The sequence below is a fragment of the Geotrypetes seraphini genome, chromosome 2 (genome assembly GCF_902459505.1).
Source record: "Geotrypetes seraphini chromosome 2, aGeoSer1.1, whole genome shotgun sequence".
In the NCBI taxonomy this organism is placed as follows: Eukaryota; Metazoa; Chordata; class Amphibia; order Gymnophiona; family Dermophiidae; genus Geotrypetes; species Geotrypetes seraphini.
This window is the reverse complement of record NC_047085.1, coordinates 340167409-340189323: the sequence shown is the minus strand read 5'-3', so window position 1 is coordinate 340189323 and position 21915 is coordinate 340167409. Positions and strand designations below refer to the sequence as shown.

The window sequence follows — 21915 nt, the reverse complement described above, 5'->3', positions numbered from 1 at the left end:
TATATATACACTACTTATAACCTAAGTGGTTTACATTCAAGTAGTCAAGTATTTCTCCCTATCTGTCCTGGTGGGCTCACAATCTGACTAACATACCTGGGGCATTGGAGTGATAAGTGATTTTCCCAGGGACACAAGGAGCAGTGCTGGGTTTGAACCTGCAACCTCAGGGTACAGCCCTAACCACTAGGCCACTCCTCCACTCCTATGGGGTGAGAATCTGAAAAATAGAAAAGGTGAAGCGGTGGGGGGGGGGATTCACTTGAGCATAAGGACTATTGAGGAGAAAGGAAATCAAATTAATCTATAGCACATCTACCTCTATGGACACAATAAACCTGATTGTGCATTTGATTACTGCTTCATAGAGCTCTTAACAGGACAGACTCATGAAAGACATGCATTAACAGTAAGGTGATATTGTGACAATTCTACGTAACATCTTGTGGTTGTGTAATATTATATATGTGAGAAACAAAAGGGGTAACTGCAGTTGAGGTTAGAGGAATGCCTTCAGCAGAGCTCTCTGCCTGTCGAGACTTATAAATCATAACATAAAGCTACTAAGAGTAGAAATGTGAACAAAGTCGGGCAACTTTGTAAAAAGAATATATTAAAGTTACTAGTTACTGCAAGAATAAAGTAATATATTACAGTTACTTGTTTAATGGATGAATTTCCAATTGCTAAAATTAATATTAGGTAATGTCAAAACAACTGTTTATAGCCAAGAATTAAAAAAATAACTACAAATAACATATTACTTTCATTAAACAAACTTTGAGTTTGTTTAATGAAAGTAATATGTTATTTGTAGTTATTTTTTTTCAATGCTTGACTATAAACAGTTGTTTTGACATTACATAATATTAATTTTAACAACTGGAAATTCATCCATTAAAGAAAACTTCTAAACAAGAAATGCTTAAGAACATAAGAACATCGTCTCTCCAGATAGTGGGCTTTAAAAGGATTGTTTGTTTAAGTATTGTATTACATAAGTATTCATTTTGTGAAACCTTTTTCTTTGATATCATCTGATATTATTAAATGTATTAAATTTATAAATAAAAAAAAAAGAACATAAGAACATAAGAAGTTGCCTCCACTGGGTAAGACCAGAGGTCCATCGCGCCCAGCGGTCCGCACCCGCGGCGGCCCATCAGGTCTATGACCTGTGAATTGGTTGCTGACCATGTCTATAATCTACCTCTGCATCTATCTGTACCCCTCAATCCCCTTATCTTTTAGGAACCTATCTAAACTTTCCTTGAACCCCTGTACTGTGTTCTGGCCTATCACTACCTCCTCAAAAATAGGGATCCAGTACAATTAGAGAGATTTAAATCAAAATATGGAAAAGAAATTCATGAACAGTGCAGAAATCAAATATTATCTATATTTATCAGTCCTTGGTGTGGCACCATCAGGCAGAGCCTTCTTCTGGTGTCAATGCCAGCAAAGAAACAAACATTTGTTCAATCAAAATGGTTGATCATAGGGTTCCAGATTTGAAGTGTCAGTTAGAAAGAGGGCCATTGACAGTTTCCTTGGATCAAGGTGCTGTTATTGAAGTGTAACACCTGTTAATGCTTTAAGCACTTCTCATTACAGTGAAGAAGCAACTGCATTTCAACATGTTTGTCTGCCATTGCGAGTCATAATATGTCCACCCATGCTGAAAAGAACTTAAAATCAAATCCATTATACTTCAAAAATCAGTGCCTTGGTATGGGGGAACAGTGATACATTACTTCATGAGATTTGTCATTTAGAAATAGGTCCAATTCAGCAGCAACATCACTTTTGTCACTGCCATCAACATTCTGAAAACAGAAGAAATCTCCATCACCACAGTTACTACTGGATGAAGCTGATGACAGCTTTGAAAAGAAGTTAACTGTATTTCGTCTTCATTTCATTGCCTTCAACCCAATGAAGATGAAACTGTGGCAGCGCAACTGCAGCCAGATTCAAATCTTTACAGTCATGCAGATGGGTGCTATGTGAGGTTCTGTAAACTGCACCTAACTCTGGAGGCGATTTATAGAATCACACTGTGCTGACCTTTTTGGTCCCAATTTTTTAAGCAACATATATAGAATATTCCCCTGTATGCATGCAAGAATGGTTTATGCAAGGATAAAAAACTGGACTGCAAATGCACTACCAAGCACTAGTGATGGTGTGCCCCTGCCAAGAACAACAACACAATGCACAGCCAGTGAATTCTAAAGCCAAGTGTGATGTGGTAGAATAGCATGACTGCAGCTCTGCAATGACTGACAAGGGAATATAAGTTAAGTATGCAAGCAAGCTTTTCCCAAATACTCCTCCATAAACCCCAGAACAGTTCTACCTGTGCAGTTGGCTGGCGGACTGCCATCTCAGCTGTGTGAAGACTCCTCCTCAGTTGGCCAGTGAGTGTCCAGGGTCTGCAAAGTGAAGGGACAGTGTGTTACAAACAGCTTTCATGCACACATCATTGCATGGTGCTCATAATAGCTCCAAGATCTGAAAAGAAAAGGGTTTAATTTTAGGTTTTATGCAAATTATCCTTTCTGTGCTTTTCAGATTCAAGAATTTCCAGCAGAAGAATATTGTTTTAATATAATTTAGTTAATTTGGTGAAATGCATCTCTAAAAAAAAAAATATCAGGATAAACTACAATGCAAATTTAATTGTAATATCAATAACTGGGCATGGACAGTAGCATAAAGTCATACAAGAATAGCTGTAACATGATCTTAGGATGTGGATTGGAAGTTATGTGGAGGTCTTTTACCTACCAAAACAATTACAAGAAAATTTAAACATTCAGTGTCTGTTCAAGGTCACAAGAAGGGAAGGCTTCATTAATGTTAATATCCAGTTCATTTCTCAAATGATCTTGAGTAACAGGAGCTCAGCCCCAGATTTGGAAACAGTTAAGCAGGAAGGATTTTCAGCTGAGAGACTACATTTTGATTTGCTACTTAAGAGGATACAATGGTGACCTGGCTTCTTTTTGAGAGAGCCAGGAGGCAGGGCAGTCTTAGGGCAAACTAGACGTTTTAGGCAGAGGGCATGTAGGGACATAAGAAAGAAGTGTTTCCAAGGGTTGGCAATTTCTTGCTCCCCCCTCCCAAATAGACTAGAAAGGATGATTGGAAGGTAGAGTATGGTTAAGATGAGATGCACCTATAACACAACTGAGAACTGTCAGTTGTAACCTAGCAAAACTTGCTATAAATTGGGTTTGGAAGCAACTAGTATCTTGCCCAGCACAGCAAATACATTTGCAATCTATTTGCAGATCTAGCAGACCTTATGCCAGATTGCTGAAGGCACAAAGCACTGCTGCTTTCACTCTTCCAAGCACCACCATCTGCAGCTGCCCAAATTCAAATCAGATCCTTCTGTGAAAATGGACCCACATGCCTCTTAAATGGCAGGATTTGCTTTCATTAGTGCTTCCTTGCTAGTTTTAATTCTGCAAAACAAGCAGCTCTATTTTTTTACAGTGGCTTTGGAAAGACGTCGGTGCCATGCTAACAGGCATCTTGACCAGTATTGTGCCATTGTTTCATTGTATGCGGTGGTCTTAAAATTCACTATGTTTCCTTTACATCAGTTGTAAAGTTCAGATAATGTGTTTATATGGTGACTTAATTTAGATAAAATGAAATTTTTCTTTGCTGCACCATGTTTGAAGAACATTGAAATAAATTTAAATATAAACAGAGTAATATATCCGGTTAACTCTACTATTTAAAATTCTAGGGGTATATTTGGACCAAAATTGGACAATGAAAGCTTAAATTGACGCTCCTGTCCGGAAAAGTTTCTTTATGTTGTAGAAATTGCAAACAATTAAATCATAATTTGATACTCCTTCTTATAGACTATTGGTGTAATATTTAGTCCTGAGTATTTTGGACTATTGTTACATAGGGCTCCTTTTACAAAGGCGCGCTAGTGGTGTAACGCGTGAAATAGCGCACGCTAAACCGCCGGACGCGCTAGCCGCGACCGCCTCCTCTTGAGCAGGCGGTAGTTTTTTGGCCAGCGCGGGGGTTAGCGCGTGATGAAAAGTCGCGTGCGTTAACCCCCCGCTAGCGCGCCTTTGTAAAAGGAGCCCACAGTTCATTTTGCAGGCAATCAAAAAAAAAAAATAAAAAAACAACTCTTTGCAGGTTACACGTTATTCAGAACACTGCTATTCAATTGATTTTCAGTCTTAAAAAGACAGACCACATTATACCCCACTTCTTTAAATTAAGCTTCCTGTTGAGGCGAGAGCCATATTTCAATTTGGTTGTATATATTATAAAGTGTTGCATAGTCTAGCACTTAGTTATTTGTGGACCATTTTATATTTGCCAATTCAAGACGTTTACAGTGCAGAATTGCTTTGTTTGTTTTTCCATCTGCCACAGGTTGCTCACATAAAAGATATCTCCCACGGCCATTGTCATTTCAGGCTGCAGCCTGGGATAGTTTTTTCTTCTTCTTATCAGCATTTCCGAAACTTGTTGAAGACTTAGGGCTCCTTTTACGAAGGTGCACTGGAGTTTTTAGCGCATGCACTGGATTAGTGCGCGCTATAGCGCACGCTAGCCGAAAAACTACCATCTGCACAAGAGGCGGTAGTGGCTAGCGCGGGGCATTTTAGCGCATGCTATTCTGCGCATTAAGGCCCTAATATGCCTTCGTAAAAGGAACCCTTGCTTATTTGTTAAATTCTTAGAAGTTTAATGCTCTGTATTTCACTGAGATTGTTCGGTTTTTCTTGTCCCGTTAACTGCAGAGAACTTCATGTTTTTTGCAGTATATAAATCCATTTTTAATGTTTTTTTATTCCCTAGGATATAGTAGGTGAAGGAGTAGTTTAGTGGAGAGAGCAGCAAGCAGGGAAATCTAGTTCATAACATAACAAAAAAACTTATATACTGCAGCTACATCTCGGTTCAGAGCGGTTAACAAAATATAAAATTACTGAACATTTACACTTGATCACAATCAGTTATTCAAAATATTTGCCAAACAGATATGCTTTCAGGAGGGCCTGGGATCTCTCCTGCTGGTATTCGCGGGGGGTGGACGGTTCCAGGGATGCGCCTTGGCAGAAGGGCTTGGGATCCCTCCTACCGGTATTCGAGAGGGGGCGGTTTCAGGGGTGCACCTCAGCAAGAGGGCTTGGGATCCCTCCTGCTGGTTCAGGGTTTTGTCGGGGAGAGGGAGGGGGGAATCGTGATCTGGGCCAGTTATAGGATTCTGTAATCGGTGTTGTTTTTTGACAGATGCTGGTTACAGAATCCTGCTTTTAGGCGAAGGACTGGCCCCTCCTTCACCTAAAAGGTCTGGGTTTGGGCGTTTAGTACTTGGGCAATTTTTTAGTCAGGAATGTGGTGTAGGGATAGACATAGTGGCAGTCTGGGCCAGTAGATTGCTGAACGTGCAGGTAGGTCATTCTCGAAAAAATCTCAATTTGGACTTTTTTTTTTTTTTTTTAGAATGGCCATTTCCCTACTGCTAACTTCAGCGTCTACTGACTTGGGCCAAAAGGGGACTTAGACTTTTGTTTTTTTTTATTATACCCCTCCACGCCTCTAAGGACAGGGTCATACCTAGTATCCCTGAATGTAACTCATTTTGAACTGCTAGTGAAAAAAGTATGTTACATCCAAATACATAATTTTATGAAGAAGTGCCTGTTCTATAAAGGAATTTAAACTCCTATGATCTTTGGAAAAACTTTCCATCTTATCTCAGGTCTGAATTGTCATTTCCTAAATTTAAGGCTCTCTTAAAAACTCACTAGTATGTCTGTGGTGTCTGAGGGTCGGAATATCAAGTGTTGCCTATTTTTGGTATCTCTGCTTGAGTGGTCTTAGCCTTTCCTATATCTAACTGGCATTCTTTGCCAAATTTAATAATTATTATTTATATGTTTTTTGTAAGCCACTTTGATCTGTGTTTAGGAATGGAGTGAGCACTTATAAATCAAACGTAAGATTAGTCATACTGGGTGAGACCAATGGTCCATCTAGCCAGGTATCCTGTTTCCACAGTGGCCAATCCAGGTCACAAGTATCTGGCAAAAACCCAAATAGTAGCAACATTCCATGCTAGCAATCCCAGGCCAAGTAGTTTCAATAGTAGACTATGGACTTTTTTTCCAGGAACTTGTCCAAACCTTTTCTAAACCTAGCTGTAATAATTGGTGTTAGCACATTCTCTGGCAATGAGTTCCAGTGCTTAACTTCTGTTGAGTGAAAAAATTTCTCTTCCTATTTGTTTGAAAGGTATTGCCATATAACTTCATTGAGTGTCCCCTGGTCTTTATATTTTTTGAAAAAGTTAAAAATCGATATGTACCAGGCATAGAGCTGGTGTAAATGAGTGTCATGGTTATGGTATTCGATAATTTAGGCACACAATTGTGTGCCCTGTCCATGCTTCAAGCAGACTCCACCCATGTGTACACCTACAGTATATGCTGTATTATAGAAAACCACGTACAATTCTAGATGCCTAAGGGCTCCTTTTACAAAGCTGCGCCAGGGCCTTAACGTGCGGAATAGCGCGTGCTAAATTGCCACGCGCGCTAGCCGCTACCGCCTCCTTTGAACAGGTGGTAGATTTTCGGCTAGCGTGCGCTAATCCGGTACGAGCGCTAAAACCGCTAGCGTGGCTTTGTAAAAGGAGCCCCAAATGTTGGATCCCAATTTATAGAATTGTCCTCAGACTGTCTTCATTTCTGTTGGATTATTTGTTGCTATGACCCAAGATTAAATAGGTTGTAAATAAGTACATCTTCAGATGTTCCAACAGACATGGCGAGCTCTGGTGGTTGATTTGCTTTTAGAATAGGTTTCACAGTGTCGGACAAAATTCAATCTGTTTACTGCTGGGGAAGGGTGAATTTTTGAATGGTATCAATTTTATTGTGGGCAAAATATTTCTCTGTTTATTTTAGGAGATAATTACAGCTTGCTAGAAATGAGTCCCATTCAGCCCCCACCCCGAACTGCAGCAATCCTGAATAATATTGTAGACATTCAAGAGTCAGCAGTTTGTAGGAATGTATTTCAGCAGACTGCCATCCAGATTTTCATTGCCGTTTGGGTTTCCTGTGGGGTACCAGACTTTAGGGCTCCTTTTACAAAGCCGCGTTAGCACGCGTGACTTTTTATCATGCGCTAACCCCCGCGCTGGCCAAAAACTACCATCTGCTCGATGAGGCAGTAGTGGCTAGCGTGTCTGGCGGCTGAGCGCGCGCTATTACGCGCGTTAATCCACTAGCACGCCTTTGTAAAATGAGCCCTTAGATGGCAACTTTTTTTATATATAACTCACTAGCTATTTAACCATGACCTATACATTTTCACAAAGAGTTATGATTCTGTTTTAATTAGTGCCAAAGTCTGTCAGTGACTAATGGGAACCTAGATGGTGGCATATAACTAAGCTGCTCTGGCAATTATGCCATCACGTCAGTGCAAGGTTTCTTCTGCTGGTAGAGCCTGCCCTTTGCTGTAGATGTTCTGTTCCTCTGTTCTTGTGCACATATCAAACATGCAAGCTGTAGGAAATTGAATATTGAGGTGTGTGCATTTCAAAGTCCTATTTTAGCACAGGCTTGGCGAAGATGGAGTCTTTTCTAAAATATGCATAGTGTCACCAGAAGTGTATGGGGGCAATCCTATAAGAGAGTGCCTCCATTTAGGTGCTCCATGTGGTGTGGGGAGTGCCTATTCTAGAACGGCACCTGTGCACACCAATTCTGTTATAGAATGCTAGTCATTGATGCACCTAAATATGGGCAGAACCATTTATGCCAAGTCTGTGCACATGACTTATAGGGGCCCTATTTTTCAAAGCAGTGCTAAAAAGTGGTGTTTGCACACATTTAGCCAATAATTTTTCTCTCTGCCCAGTTGATGAATTATTCATGGTTCTCATTATATAAGCTATGGTATTAGTTTGTAGATATGATTTATGTGTCTGTTTTATCATGTTTTTACAAAATTATGTATGTAAATTATGTAAACCGTTTAGTTTTAAACGGTATAGAAATTTTTAAAATAAATAAATAAAATTTATGCAAGTCTTTCCTGTGTGCTAAGGTCATTTTTAGTGCAGCCGTAAAATGGCCGATTTTTTGATTTCTGTATTAATGGCCATGCGCTAAAATTATCATTAGCACATAGGCAATAATAAATGTGTCAGTCCTTTTCTACACCTATTTCTGGTAACCAGAGCTGATATTGTGATGTCATAATGTCTCATTCCACCAATTTCTAAGAGCCAACCTCATCAGTGATGGCTTGATTGTCCTATACTTGGCTAACTTTTATTACATACAGAAGTGATTTCCGTTTCTAGAGACATTTCTTTCTTCTTTAATTAAGGTGGGAAATTATCAGTGTAGGCTACTGGTAAAATATGTCAATTTACTTTAACCTCAGTTATAAGTAACTAGGTCTCATCACACAAAATGGAACCTGTGCTAAAATAGCATGTGTTAGTGGTAAAATACCATGCCTTTACGGTAGTCCATGTTGATAACTAAACCCCTTAGAGAAATGATATGTATCTCAACTACTATTTTTGCAGTGTTTAGATAAAAAAGGTTAAAAAAAAAGAAGAAAGATATTCATGTAAGTGTAATAGTGTTTTAAAAAACATTTGTTGAAGTGAGATCCTGGCACACTTGTAACACCATTTCATGGTGAAATTGTTTGTAAAGAAAAAATGCTGCCAAAAACAAGTACATATGGTTAGATAGGTCTGCTTGCTTTCTGAATCTCTTGTTCAAAAATTCCTTTTCTGTATCCTTCTCTGTATTAAGTCATTATTGGATTCATTAATTAGCATTCTTAACACCTTGCAAATGTAAATTCCGATCTCCAGATAAATACATTGCCTTTAATAATACTTTGACTCTCTGTTGTTAATAAAAATATTATAAATAGCCTTATCATGTGGTACTTGAAAAAAAACCCCACATTTAGCAAAGCAAATCAAAAGCAATCCTCTGGAGACAGAAGGTTAATCCTGCTTGTTTTGTCTCCATTGTACATTAAAACAGCTTCCGAAGTTTATATATATATATATATATATATATATAAATAGGTGCCGAGTATCGGTATTAAAGAAGCCTTTACTTTAATCTCAAATATGAGTTGGGCCTGGAGCTTTATTGCTGCAATGACAGTTGGCTCAGCTGCAGTATATGGCATGTAGTGAGTAATTCTATAACAGTGTACCTACTGCAAGACAGTCACTAGGGGTCACCGTAGCTATTATGAGACTAGGCCCACAGTGGGAAGGAGTGAGTGAGCATCGCGTCTGCCCATATGATCCTCTAGACCAGCGGTTCCCAAACCTATCCTGGAGGACCACCAGCTAGTCGGGTTTTTGGGCTAGCCCTTTTGAATATGCATGAGAGAGATTTGCATATAGTGGAGATGACAGGCATGCAAATCTGCTCCATGCATATTCATTAAGGCTATCCTGAAAACCTGACAGGCTGGTGGACCTCCAGGACAGGGTTGGGAACCACTGCTCTAGCTACCAAGGGCCTACAAGGATGGAGGAAGTAATACAGGTTCAGACTAGGGATATTTTTGCCTTCAGGGTAGGAGGGAAGGGATATCAAAACTGGAGGCAGAGAGGGGGAACTGAAGCACCTGATTCTACATATGTGGGTCCTGACTGATATTCATTTGGGGCCTGCATACTGTAACCGTCTTATATGAGACCCAACTGAATGTCAGCCGAGATCTGTTTCAACTCCAGTGGCAAGCACTTTTGGAATTAGTGCCAGATATTTAATGCCAGTGCCCGAAAATAACATAGTAACATAGTAAATGATGGGAGATAAAGACCTGAACGGTCCATCCAGTATGCCCATAAGTTATTCTCATTAGAAATACATGATTAAGTTAACCATGTATTCTTTGATATTTCTTCTTCTTTGATATTTCTGGGCCATAGACTAAAGTCCACCTGGTAATGTCCTAGGTTCCAACTGCTGAAGTTGCCGTCCAAGCTCACTCTAACCTATCCAACCATCCCGTAGTTTGCAGGATATCTACCATAAAGTCTTGCCATTAATGTCCTCATTTTCTAAGTTAGTGAAGCGCCCATTGATGCCCCCCCACAAGCCCATCATACCCGAATCACCACATATGGGACAGAAACCGTACAAGTTTGTCCAATACTGGCCTTAGTTCTTTAATTTATATCATTTTTTTTGTTTTCTAATTAGAGATCCTTTGTGTTTATCCCATGCTTTTTAGAATTCCATCACTATTTTTTTCTCCACCACCTCCCTCGGGAGGGCATTCCAACCAAACGCCACCCTCTCCGTAAAAAAGAATTTCCTAACATTACTCCTAAGTTTTCCTCCCTTCAATCTCAAGTTATGCCCTTTAGTTTTACCATTTTCCCTTCTCTGGAAAAGATTTGGTTCTATATTAATACCTTTCAAGCATTTAAATGTCTTTATCATATCTCCTCTATCCCTCCTCTCCTCTAGGGCTAATTCTGCCCATAGCAATCAGCATTTAGATATTGACCAGCTTGTTTATATGATTGCAGATTTTTTGAACTGTTTATATAATTGCAGTATTTTGAACTGTAGAGACAAACAGAAGCAGATGGGGGTATCTTCTTTCCATGCACAAAACTCCTACTTTTGTTTTGATGTGTCTAATATGCCCGTGATAATTTGGATATTCCTTTTGATTTCACAGAAGGTCACAGCTTTTGACAGGAAAGCATTCATATTTTTCTGTTCCTTGTTCATTCTATTAACTGCATGAAATATTTAGACAGAGGTATTCAGTATTTATAGAGCTGATACTATATGGAAAATGGCTGTGTAAATAGGACAGAAGTTAAGTATTTGACACATATATATGGCCACATCGATAACTAACTAGAGTGTTTAAGCATTAAAATTCTGTGTTAAACAACTATTAGCTGGCATTCAAACCTTATTCTGGACTAGAAGTGCATTTTTTTTTTCAAACCTTAATTAAGCTTTTCTTTGGTAGCTTTTGTAGCAGTATATTTCCAAGAATAACATTGCATGCAATGTTCACCAGAAGCCACATTATTCAATTTACATAATAATGAGCTGTTTTACATGCATTTGCATGCTTTGCATCTCAATACTATATAAACCATGGTACCTCATATTAGCCTGCATTTCAGTAATACTGCATTCATTGTTGCCTTTTAACATGGGCTGGAGGGCAAATAATGCATGTGAGGGGCCTAATGTACCTTAAAAAGCTACTATTTAAGGGGGTAATTCTCAATAAATCACTTAAAATTAGGTGCCAGGATGGTGTGCCCTAAGCACAAATTCTGTAACAGCAGCTCAGTAGCTGGTGTAAATGCTCACGCCTATCTACAGTCAGTTAGGACATAAATGATAGTACTCTATAATCCACGCATAAATGATAGTACTCTATAACCCACCCACACCTGTCATGCCTCTGAACCAATCACAAAATAACAACACCCTCAAAAGCACAGGACTATCAATCACATCACATCCAAAAAGGAGAAAAGACCTCAGTGTCCAATAGGGGCTCTATAAGCTACCCACATAGACAAGCTAGTTTCAAACAGAATTTGATACTAGCAGACACATCCTTGGTCAAAAACTCCAAAACTGTGAAATTCTATTCTTTCTTTCTTTTTTTCTTTTTACTTCTAGTTTCAAAAACAGTCTCTTTCACTTATCAGTATAATTTATAATATTTTCAATGATTTTCAATAGAAGTCACTTATCTGAATATTGTTAGAATGTAGTCCTGGGGTTTAGAAAGCAGGAAAAACTGCTCCGTGGAGAAAAAGCTGAAAGTCATGCAAGCTAAACATTCTTCCACATAATCCAACAGGGCTCCCTGTTTCGCTAATATGCTTCTTCAGGGATTTGCTGTAAAAAACAAGAAAACAGATTGTAGAAAACTTCAAAAACAATGAAAATAAATCAAAAAAACGACAGCTTTACCCACAGCAATCATTCACCCGCTTCAACTCCTGTCATAAAATGGCCCCTCGGCGTTCTTGCTGATAAGCAACTCAACACGGCATCATGCAGACGTGATGACGTCATATTCATTCAAATCCACTAGTCCCATAGCAAAAAAAGACCAGAAAAGTACAGCAACCAAAAGAAATTCACCAAAACATTCAAAACCAAGGTTTCCAGTCCACACCACTATTCAAACCCATGGGAGCAAAGTTTGTAGAGAAAAAATCCAATGCTGTTCCCTTTTCAATAAAAGTTGCTTGAAGTCACCATCTCGTGCAGAAGGGGACACCCTCTCTAGGACCCAGCAGCGCAAGTCCTCAAAAATATGGTTAAAGTCAATGCAATGTTGCACCAAAGGAGCTTCAACTCGTTCTCGTGCAAGACAAGAGCGATGCTCAATGAGGCGTATCTTCAACGCTCTCGATGTCTGACCCACATATAGTTTCCGACAAGGACATCTGATAATATACACAATTCCACTGCTGGCACAATCTGTATGATGATGTAAGTTATACAGTTTCTGATCAGTAGGATTCACAAAGGATGAACACACCTCCATAACACTACAAACAGAGCAATGTCCACACTTATCATGTCCACTTACAACGTTCCCACTCATTCGCTCATTCGCAACTTCAATTGCCACTTTACTCGTAGGGCATAACTCATCTTGGATAGATTTATTTCGTGAAAAAGAAAACATCATAGTGCAATCACGAAAACAGGGGTAAAGTGGCAATTGAAGTTGCGAATGAGCGAATGAGTGGGAATGTTGTAAGTGGACATGATAAATGTGGACATTGCTCTGTTTGTAGTGTAGTTTTTCCTGCTTTCTAAACCCCAGGACTACATTCTAACAACAATATTCAGATAAGTGACTTCTATTGAAAATCATTGAAAATATTATAAATTATACTGATGGATTATGTGGAAGAATGTTTAGCTTGTATGACTTTCAGCTTTTTCTCCACGGAGCAGTTTTTCCTGCTTTCTAAACCCCAGGACTAGATTCTAACAACAATATTCAGATAAGTGACTTCTATTGAAAATCATTGAAAATATTATAAATTATACTGATAAGTGAAAGAGACTGTTTTTGAAACTAGAAGTAAAAAGAAAAAAAGAAAGAAAGAATAGAATTTCACAGTTTTGGAGTTTTTGACCAAGGATGTGTCTGCTAGTATCAAATTCTGTTTGAAACTAGCTTGTCTATGTGGGTAGCTTATAGAGCCCCTATTGGATACTGAGGTCTTTTCTCCTTTTTGGATGTGATGTGATTGATAGTCCTGTGCTTTTGAGGGTGTTGTTATTTTGTGATTGGTTTGGACATCCTTTTCTTGAGTTTTTGGATTTTTATGCCTCTGAATCACCCATGTCCCTCCCAGGTCAACACCTCCCTTGGAATTATACGTTCTGGAATTTAAGTGCACAATTTATAGAATACCAATTAAGGGCAGTTATGTGCTTAACTGCCAATTAGCATCAATTATAGACAGTAATCGGTTAAGGTCAATTAGCAGCTAATTAATTCATTAAGTTACACACAAAGCTGACCATTCTATCAGTTACACACGCAAATTTGCATGCTAATTGGAAATTTGGGCATTCAAGGTTCTAGAATGAGAGGGCATATGTGTATTCACGATCTTTTAGAAAGTAATACCTGTGTTGTATTTACAGTGCATTCCTGTTTGGGGATTTGAATGTTGTTCTCTGTTGTCTGAGAGAGCCCATGTGGGGAGTGGGATAGAACTCGCAAACCTTGGAATAAACAATCTTTTATTTCTTATAAATTCAAAATAGATACATGAATAAAAGCACGCGCAGTAAATAAAAGTCCTATGAGCGTGATGTCTTTATAATGGAATGATCCAGCTGATGACCCGACACGGTCCGTGTTTCGGTCCCCAGACTTGCCTCGGGGGGTGGGGTGGGGAGGGGAGAGGTCGGGGAGAAGGGAAGGTCCACTAGGTGTCACTCCAATGCTGGGAATACAAACTTGTAAAAAAATCTTTAAAAAGAAAGAGTAAACACAAGGCTCTACATGGTAGACATCACATTCATAGGACTTTTATTTATGTGCTTTTATTCATGTGTCTATTTTGAATTTATAAGAAATAAAAGATTGTTTATTCCAAGGTTGACGAGTTCTATCCCACTCCCCACTTGTTCTCTCTCTTTGTTGGATTTTGCGTGGGGTTTCTGTTTCTTTTGTTTTGTTCTACGTCTGAAAGAGCCCAGCAGGATGATATTGATGATGGGGAATTTAAGTTTTTATCACACCGCATATCTTTAACTTAATTGACGTTGGGGTTTTGTTTTGTTTTTTTTAGTTTGCCAGGGTACGGGCAACAAGCTAACACAGATGGCAACTACCGAAGATCATTTCAACAGCCTGCAGAAAATGTACAATAACTGTGAGATAGTACTCGGAAATCTGGAGATCACAAATGTCCCACGCCAATATGATGTCTCCTTCTTAAAGGTAAATGTCTTTCTCGGACAGCTGAAAAAGAGCCAGGTGCTCAGTTTTCAGCGACTTTCAATCGATATCTGTTTAATATTATGTTGATTCTTAGAAACATGATGCATGTAAGTGGTGGTGCTGAAAATCCATGCAAACAGGCAACCCAGCCATTGAAAGATAATCCTGCTATAGTGTATATATGTGTTTATAGATAAACTTGGGCCTCCTTTTATGAAACTGCGATAGCAGTCTCTAGCGTGGGGAGCCGCGCTGCTCACCACTCTCATAGAGTTCCTATGAGCATCGGGAGCAGTGCGGGCCATTCAACGCGGCTCTCTGCACTAGAAACTGGTATTGCAGTTTCGTAAAAGAGGGGGTTAATTTTGCCTCAATGCTTTACTAGGCCCAGTCCATCCATGCCCCATTTTCAAATGGATAACTTAGTCTGTTTTATTTGCCTTAATTTGTTGTAAAATTTGTCTTAATTTGCTTTAAAATTTTATGTATGTAACAGCTCTGTAAACCATTTTGGTTTAAAACGGTATAGAAATTTTTTAAATAAATAAATAAAATTTAGGGGAAACTAAACCATTTTAGCACAGGTCCCAAAACACAGGATACAGCAACTGCCCTTCTACAGAATGCCCCCCCCCCCCTTACAACTGCCCTCATTTCCATTCTTTCCATCAGCCCATCCCCTCCGCCTTTTTTGCCCACTTCCGTTACCCTTTACTTCCCACATTACATACTAGGATCTAGCAATCTTTAACGAATGGCAACAAGAACAAAACAGACAATAGTGTGGAAATTAACAGACCACAACTTCATTTATTGCCAAAGAACTTCAGAGTGAACATAACACACCAACACTCAAGCTACATTACAGAAATCAGTTTGCACGTAGCAGAACTTGAAACCTATCAAATCTGTGCTACCCACCATGTTAGCTAAGTAGCTTTGCCAAGCCACCATTTGACCACTGTTCATCGCTTCGCCATTCCCACATGAGCAAGGACCCCCTTGCCACGATGCCAGGTCAGATGACCCACGATTACACCTTAATTTTCACTGCATGATGAAAATGAAGGAACACCGTTTGCTAGCCCATAAATAGCCCAGATTAGCTCAGATGACTGCTAGGGGACCAGTGGAAATTCACGGCCCCCCCCCCCCCACACACACACACACACAGCTCACATATACACACACACAACAAACAAAGGCATGGACCTTTGATCCAGAGACTGATAAACAAGTTCAGTGGTCTCCTGAACATCATTCAAGAACCGGTCCATGCCAACATCTGATAAATGTACCCTTTCACAGCCGTAAAAGCTACATCAGTCCAATCATGTCTCATTGGAAACCCATCCCTGAATAATAACCATAACTAATCTCCTCCAGTGTTTATCCCACTGATAATGAGGACAAGGGACAAAGTACGACCATACTATCTTAGCAGTTGGGAACCACTTCATGATACTTCATATTGCCTTCACTTTGTTAATCAAAAGCTTGCAAGTCCAGAACTGGAGATCATTGCCTCCTAAGCGAATTGGCAAAACCTCTGGCCATTTTGATTGACATTGGAATCAGTAATGAAATGGCAACAACTCATTCCAGAGCATGGCCCACACCACACACCAAGAAATACGGACCCCAGTGTGCCAGACCAAGATACTTATGATCATCAAAAGCATTCCAAGGTTATATCAGGAGGTCACTGAAGTAGTTATTAAAAAACAAAACAGCAAAGGAGGGGAGGATCAGTACTCCTTGTGCATTGGTGCTAATATGGGGTAGGGGCAGTGACTAATCCCAAGCTTTTCAGTTTGTCCTTTTGCCTTCTGGCCTCCTGCCTTGCATTTTTTTGCCTTCAGTGCTTGTTTGGATCTTTTGCATATTGCAATGGCTGCAGTTGTACAATGGATTTAAGTCTCCCAAATTTGGGCCTTAAAAAAAAACCTTTAAAAAAAAAAAAAAAACAATAATGATTTTAGGGAATAAGAATTGCCATACTGGGACAGACCGAAGGTCCATCAAGCCTAGTATCCTGTTTCCAACAGTAGCTAACCCAAGTATCTAGCTAGATCCCAAGTAGTAAAACAGATTTTATGCTGCTTATCCTAGGAATAAGCAGTGGATTTCCCCAAGCCATCTCAATAATGGCCTATAGAAGAGTTCTCTTTTAGGAAATTATCCAAACTTTTTTAAAACCCCATTAAGCTAACTGATTTCACCACGTTCTCCAGCATCCTTAGCAAGGCTTATTATCTTTGGGGAAATATTAAATCCGCTGTATTCTGGATTATAAACTCACTCCTGCTCCGATTGTTATAGGTAGAAATTCTATGAAGTGACGATGCCTAAATTAAGGAGCCATGTAGGGTGCACTTCGTGCCAATTCTAAAACAATGTTACTCATAGAACTATAGCGTAGATTCAATTTAGCTCAATGAAAGGAGGACTGCGAAGAATTACAAAGGGACCTGAACAAGCTAGGAGAATGGGCGACGAGATGGCAGATGAAGTTCAATGTAGAGAAATGTAAAGTATTGCATGTAGGAAGCAGAAACCCGAGGTACAGCTATACGATGGGAGGTATGTTATTGACTGAGAGTACCCAAGTACGGAACTTGGGGGTAATAGTGGACAAGACAATGAAGCCGTCAGCACAGTGCGCAGCGGGCGCTAAGAGAGTGAATAGAATGCTGGGTATAATCAAGAAGGGTATTACAACCAGAACGATGGTGCGTCCACATCTGGAGTACTGCGTCCAATACTGGTTGCCGTACCTTAAGAAGGATATGGCGATACTCAAGAGGGTTCAGAGGAGAGCGACACGTTTGATAAAGGGTATGGAAATCTTTCATACACTGAGAGACTGGAGAAACTGGGACTCTTTTCCCTGGAGAAGAGGAGTATTAGAGGGGATATGATAGAGACTTACAAGATCATGAAGGGCATATAGAAAGTGGAGAGGGACAGATTCTTCAAACTTTCGAAAACTACCAGAACGAGAGGGCATTCGGAAAAGCTGAAAGGGGACAGATTCAAAACCAATACTAGGAAGTTTTCCTTCATCCAGCGGTTGGTGGACACCTGGAATGAGCTTCCAGAGGGCGTGATAGGACAGAGTACGGTATTAGGGTTTAAGAAGGAATTGGTTAATTTTATGAAGGAAAAGGGGTTAGAGGGATATAGATAGAGGATTATTACACATGTCCTGGACCTGTTGGGCCGCCGTGCGAGCAGACTGCTGGGCACGATGGACCTTTGGTCTGACCCAGCAGAGGCACTTCCTATGTTCTTATGAAAGTTATGCACATTACAAAAAAAATATTAGCCATACAGAAAGGACATTTTAATAAATTTAAAGATGTTTGGGGGACCATTAATGGATTATTGTAATGAGTAAATAACTCTTTTCCCTTATTTACATAATTTTAATTGAGAGGGTGGGGGTGGGGGGTTTCTGATTTTACATTAATTGCTTGGATTAGTAGAAAAGAATCTATTATATGATATACATGATTACATTTGATATGGTAAGGGTGGGAGGGGGAAAAATTCATTAATTTAAGATGATTGTAATAGAAATTCAAGTGATGTTTGTAGGTTTAAATGTTATTTCTGATTACACTTGTTATAAGATGTAAAAATGAATAAAGAATTAAAAAAAAAAAAAAAAAGAAAGTTATGCACATTTAAGTTTGTGTGGACCAAGTGGATCTAACCACTTAAATGCGACAGTGGTATTGATTGAAGCATGTGCACCAACTCACAATGGCCATTGATGATGTGATTGTGCATAACTTTCATTGAGCTAAATTGAATTTGCGCTAGTTTTCTTTAATGAGTAACTCTTGAAGAATAAATGGAATAAACGGAGAACTATAAATAGACATACAGTATTACAAATTGCAAATGTATGCATATTTACTAAACTGTAATAACATATTAATGTGCAGGAATTTGAGTTAAAGGGGACGGGACTTGATATTCCACTTTTTATGTGTGGTTACAATCAAAGTGGTTTACATATTTTAGACAGGTACTTATTTTGTACCTGGGGCAATGAAGTGTTACGCGACATGCCCAGAGTCACAAGGAGCTGCATTGCGAACTGAACTCACAACTTCAGGGTGCTGAGGCAGCTGCTCTAACCACTAGGCCACTTCTCCACGGAGAATAGCAGGGCTTGTGTAATTTAGCATGCATTAATGCAAGTTGACGTGCTACATTGCTGATGATATTCTGGGCATTATCCAACGGAGGTCAGGAAAGGCATGTAAACAGAAAGAAAAAAAAAGCCCTTTCTTGTTCCTAGTGCACAGCTTGCTTGTCCTCATTCCTTTATCTCAGGGATCTCAAAGTCCCTCCTTGGGTTTTTCAGGATTTCCCCCAATGAATATGCATTGAAAGCAGTGCATGCACATAGATCTCATGCATATTCATTGAGGAAATCCTGAAAACCCGACTGGATTGCGGCCCTCAAGGAGGGATTTTGAGACCCCTGCTTTATCAGGAGCACTGCGCATCTGAAGGGATTGCTGGCATTGTAATCTGGAAGCGGGGACACTTGATCATTTAATTTACCATTGTCCCTGTATAAGATTATTTTGGAATTCAATTTTGACTCAAGTAAATTGTCTATTAGAAAACCATGTTGCATTATCCTATGATACTATTCTGTTTGGCATGGCTATGAGGAAAAAAAAGTCAAATATCAGCACCATAATAACAAACTATTATTAATCTTGACTGGGGTTGCTATTCAGCATATCACCAATAACTGGAAAAATTATACTAATCTTAATTATACATTTTGATGGAATTCGGTATGCCATATTTTTAAGATGGAAAGAACAATTGAAATACAGAAAGGGAACTATAATAATTTTATAAAGATCTGGGGGCCATTGGAACGATATTGTAAGGAGTAAACATCATTTTCCTTGGATGAATATATGTACACATTGGGGGGTGGGAGGGAGTTTTTCTGGAAATTTCACTTTATTATGTGTTTATATTATATTTATGATATAATGGATTATAATATTTGAAAGAAGGTGGGTGGGACAGGATATAATTTTTATGTTTGTAGAATTATATGAGAATTACAAGTGTTATTGTTGTTACTAATGATATATTCCTGTACGCTTGCTGTAAGTTTTCAAAATGAATAAAGAATATTAAAAAAAAAAGAGCACTGCACATCAAGGAACAGCATATCCTTCACAAACAAATCAGGTCTAGCATGAACAGTCCTGTTTTGAAGTTGAAATGGATAGAATCAGGAGTAACAGTGAAAAGTGTTTTCTTCTCAGAAAGGTTGGCGATAGCATGGAACAGTCATCGGTGGACGTGATGAGGACCAAATCAGTAACAGGATTCTAGCAAAAATTGGGATAAACAAAAGAAATCCTTAGCTGCAAGGAAGTGATAGTAACCGTGGAGATCAAACATGAAGCAAATTAAGCAGAATAGATGTGCTTTATGAGCTTTAGTGAATGCGGCTGTCTGATAAATTGCAGACTGGGTATAGCTGGGGTAGTTACTAAGGCATGCTAAGGTAGACGCACGTTATTTTCCCTATAAGATGCATTAAATAGCAACAAAGGGGGGTTACATTAGCATAAATCAAAAGAGAGGGCCAAAATACTTCCATAAAACAATCACAAATGAAATCCAGACAAGTATGGGAGTGACCAATATAATGATCCAGAAATTGTAGGATCACAGTTTTATTAAAAGTCCGACTTAAATGAAACAGTTTGATATTGGATTCCAAGAAAGGATCCATAGTCCAACTCGAATGTGAAATTTGATGCTGGGTGCCAAAGCGAGGAACCGACTCGGTCCGTGTTTAGGCCTGTAAGCCTTCATCAGGTGTCCTAAACTAAACTAAACTAAACCCAACCCTAGGTTTGTATACCGCGCCATCTCCACAAGCGTAGAGCTCGGCACAGTTTACAGAGTTAGGAAGAAAGGAACTCCAATGAAGGGTTATAGGAAAGGAACAAGAAGAAAGAGAGGGACAAGGGTCCTAGAGAGCAGGAGGTGTTAGATTTTTGAAAAGAGCCAATGCGTCCTATACGTCCAGATGATAAAACCAAATTTGAGATTTGCAAACAAATTAGGAAGCACAAATACAAAAAATAACCCAGAGTCAGGCTTTAATTTATAGGATAATAATCTGGAAAGCAGTTGTCTCTTGTCTTCAGAGGCGGAGCAACAGAGGTGTTCTGTTCTAGCCCCTTGCTTCCAGGCAGCCCTTAGGAAGGAACAGCAGGGTTACCAACTGCCCAGTTGTAAACCGGACAATTCAGATTATCTGGTCAGAAGCAGTAACTGCTCACAATAATGGTCACCGTGGCAGTTGGATCCTTCCTTACTGCTATCAGAGGGGGCGTGATCGTGTGTGCAGAAAAATGGTCCCGCGTGCCTTAACTATGTTTTTACAGCTGATACTGCTGCTGCTCTGCCGTCAAACTTGAAATGCTGTAAGAAGATGATTGGGAGATGGGGGAGGAAAAGAGAGACTAGCTGTAGGAGAGGTAGGCACCATTTCTAATTGAAAATCTGTTTTGGGGAGCGATTACTCCCCTTGCATCTGCCCTAGCTATGCCTCTGGCTTCCACTAAACGCGCTCCCCCATAGAGACCCCTCCCAATAGCAATCCCTCTCCCCTGAAAACACCCACCCTCCTGTGAACCCACATCTCCCAATTTCTTGTAGTCTAGGAGGTTCCATGGCAGGAATGATCCCCAGTAGCTCCTGCCTCTGCCAATGCCGGCTTCCAGCAGTCTGGCGATACTATTGCTAGAGGTCAAATTGGCACCTAAAAAATCTGCACTGAAAAAAGTGCTATTCTATAAACTGTACTTAAAGTTAGGCGTAGTTTATAGAATAGTGCTCAGGCCCAGGATCTGCACCTAACTTTATATATATCCTTTTGCACCGACAAAAGCATGGTGGAAATGCCCACGCCTAAAGTTAAGATTGGATACCCTTATTCAGTAATCTTGCATGTAACTTAAAGGATTACCCCTACCCCCCTCCCCCCCGGATCCATCCTTGATCCACCAATTTCCATGCCACCTTTCTTGACTCATAAGTAAAATTTAGGAACAGAATTTACATGCATTGCTTGTAATTGGATTCTAATTAGTGCCAATTAGTGTTTGTAAAAATGCCAATTGACACTAATTAGCTTTTTCTTTTCAATTAAATTGCATGCATTTATCGGATAAGCACTCAAATTTGCACATGCAATTTTCAGCACTTTTTATAGAATTAGGGGGTTAATGTATTTTCCAAAATTCCCATGATTTTGGGTGCAAGAATTGTCACAATATTCCTGTGACATATGGTAACCATTTAAAAAGAAATAGATATCATGAA

General features: G+C 39.4%; 1 protein-coding gene across 2 annotated transcripts in view; it reads left to right on the top strand.

Moving 5' to 3' along the window:
* The window catches only part of EGFR (epidermal growth factor receptor), a 406644-nt gene that overhangs the window by 257339 nt on the left and 127390 nt on the right, over nucleotides 1–21915 (top strand). For both annotated transcript variants that reach the window (XM_033930303.1, XM_033930304.1), the window contains exon 2: nucleotides 14375–14526. In XM_033930303.1, the coding sequence (XP_033786194.1) occupies nucleotides 14375–14526 (152 nt within the window). The remainder of the gene's footprint in view (nucleotides 1–14374; nucleotides 14527–21915) is intronic.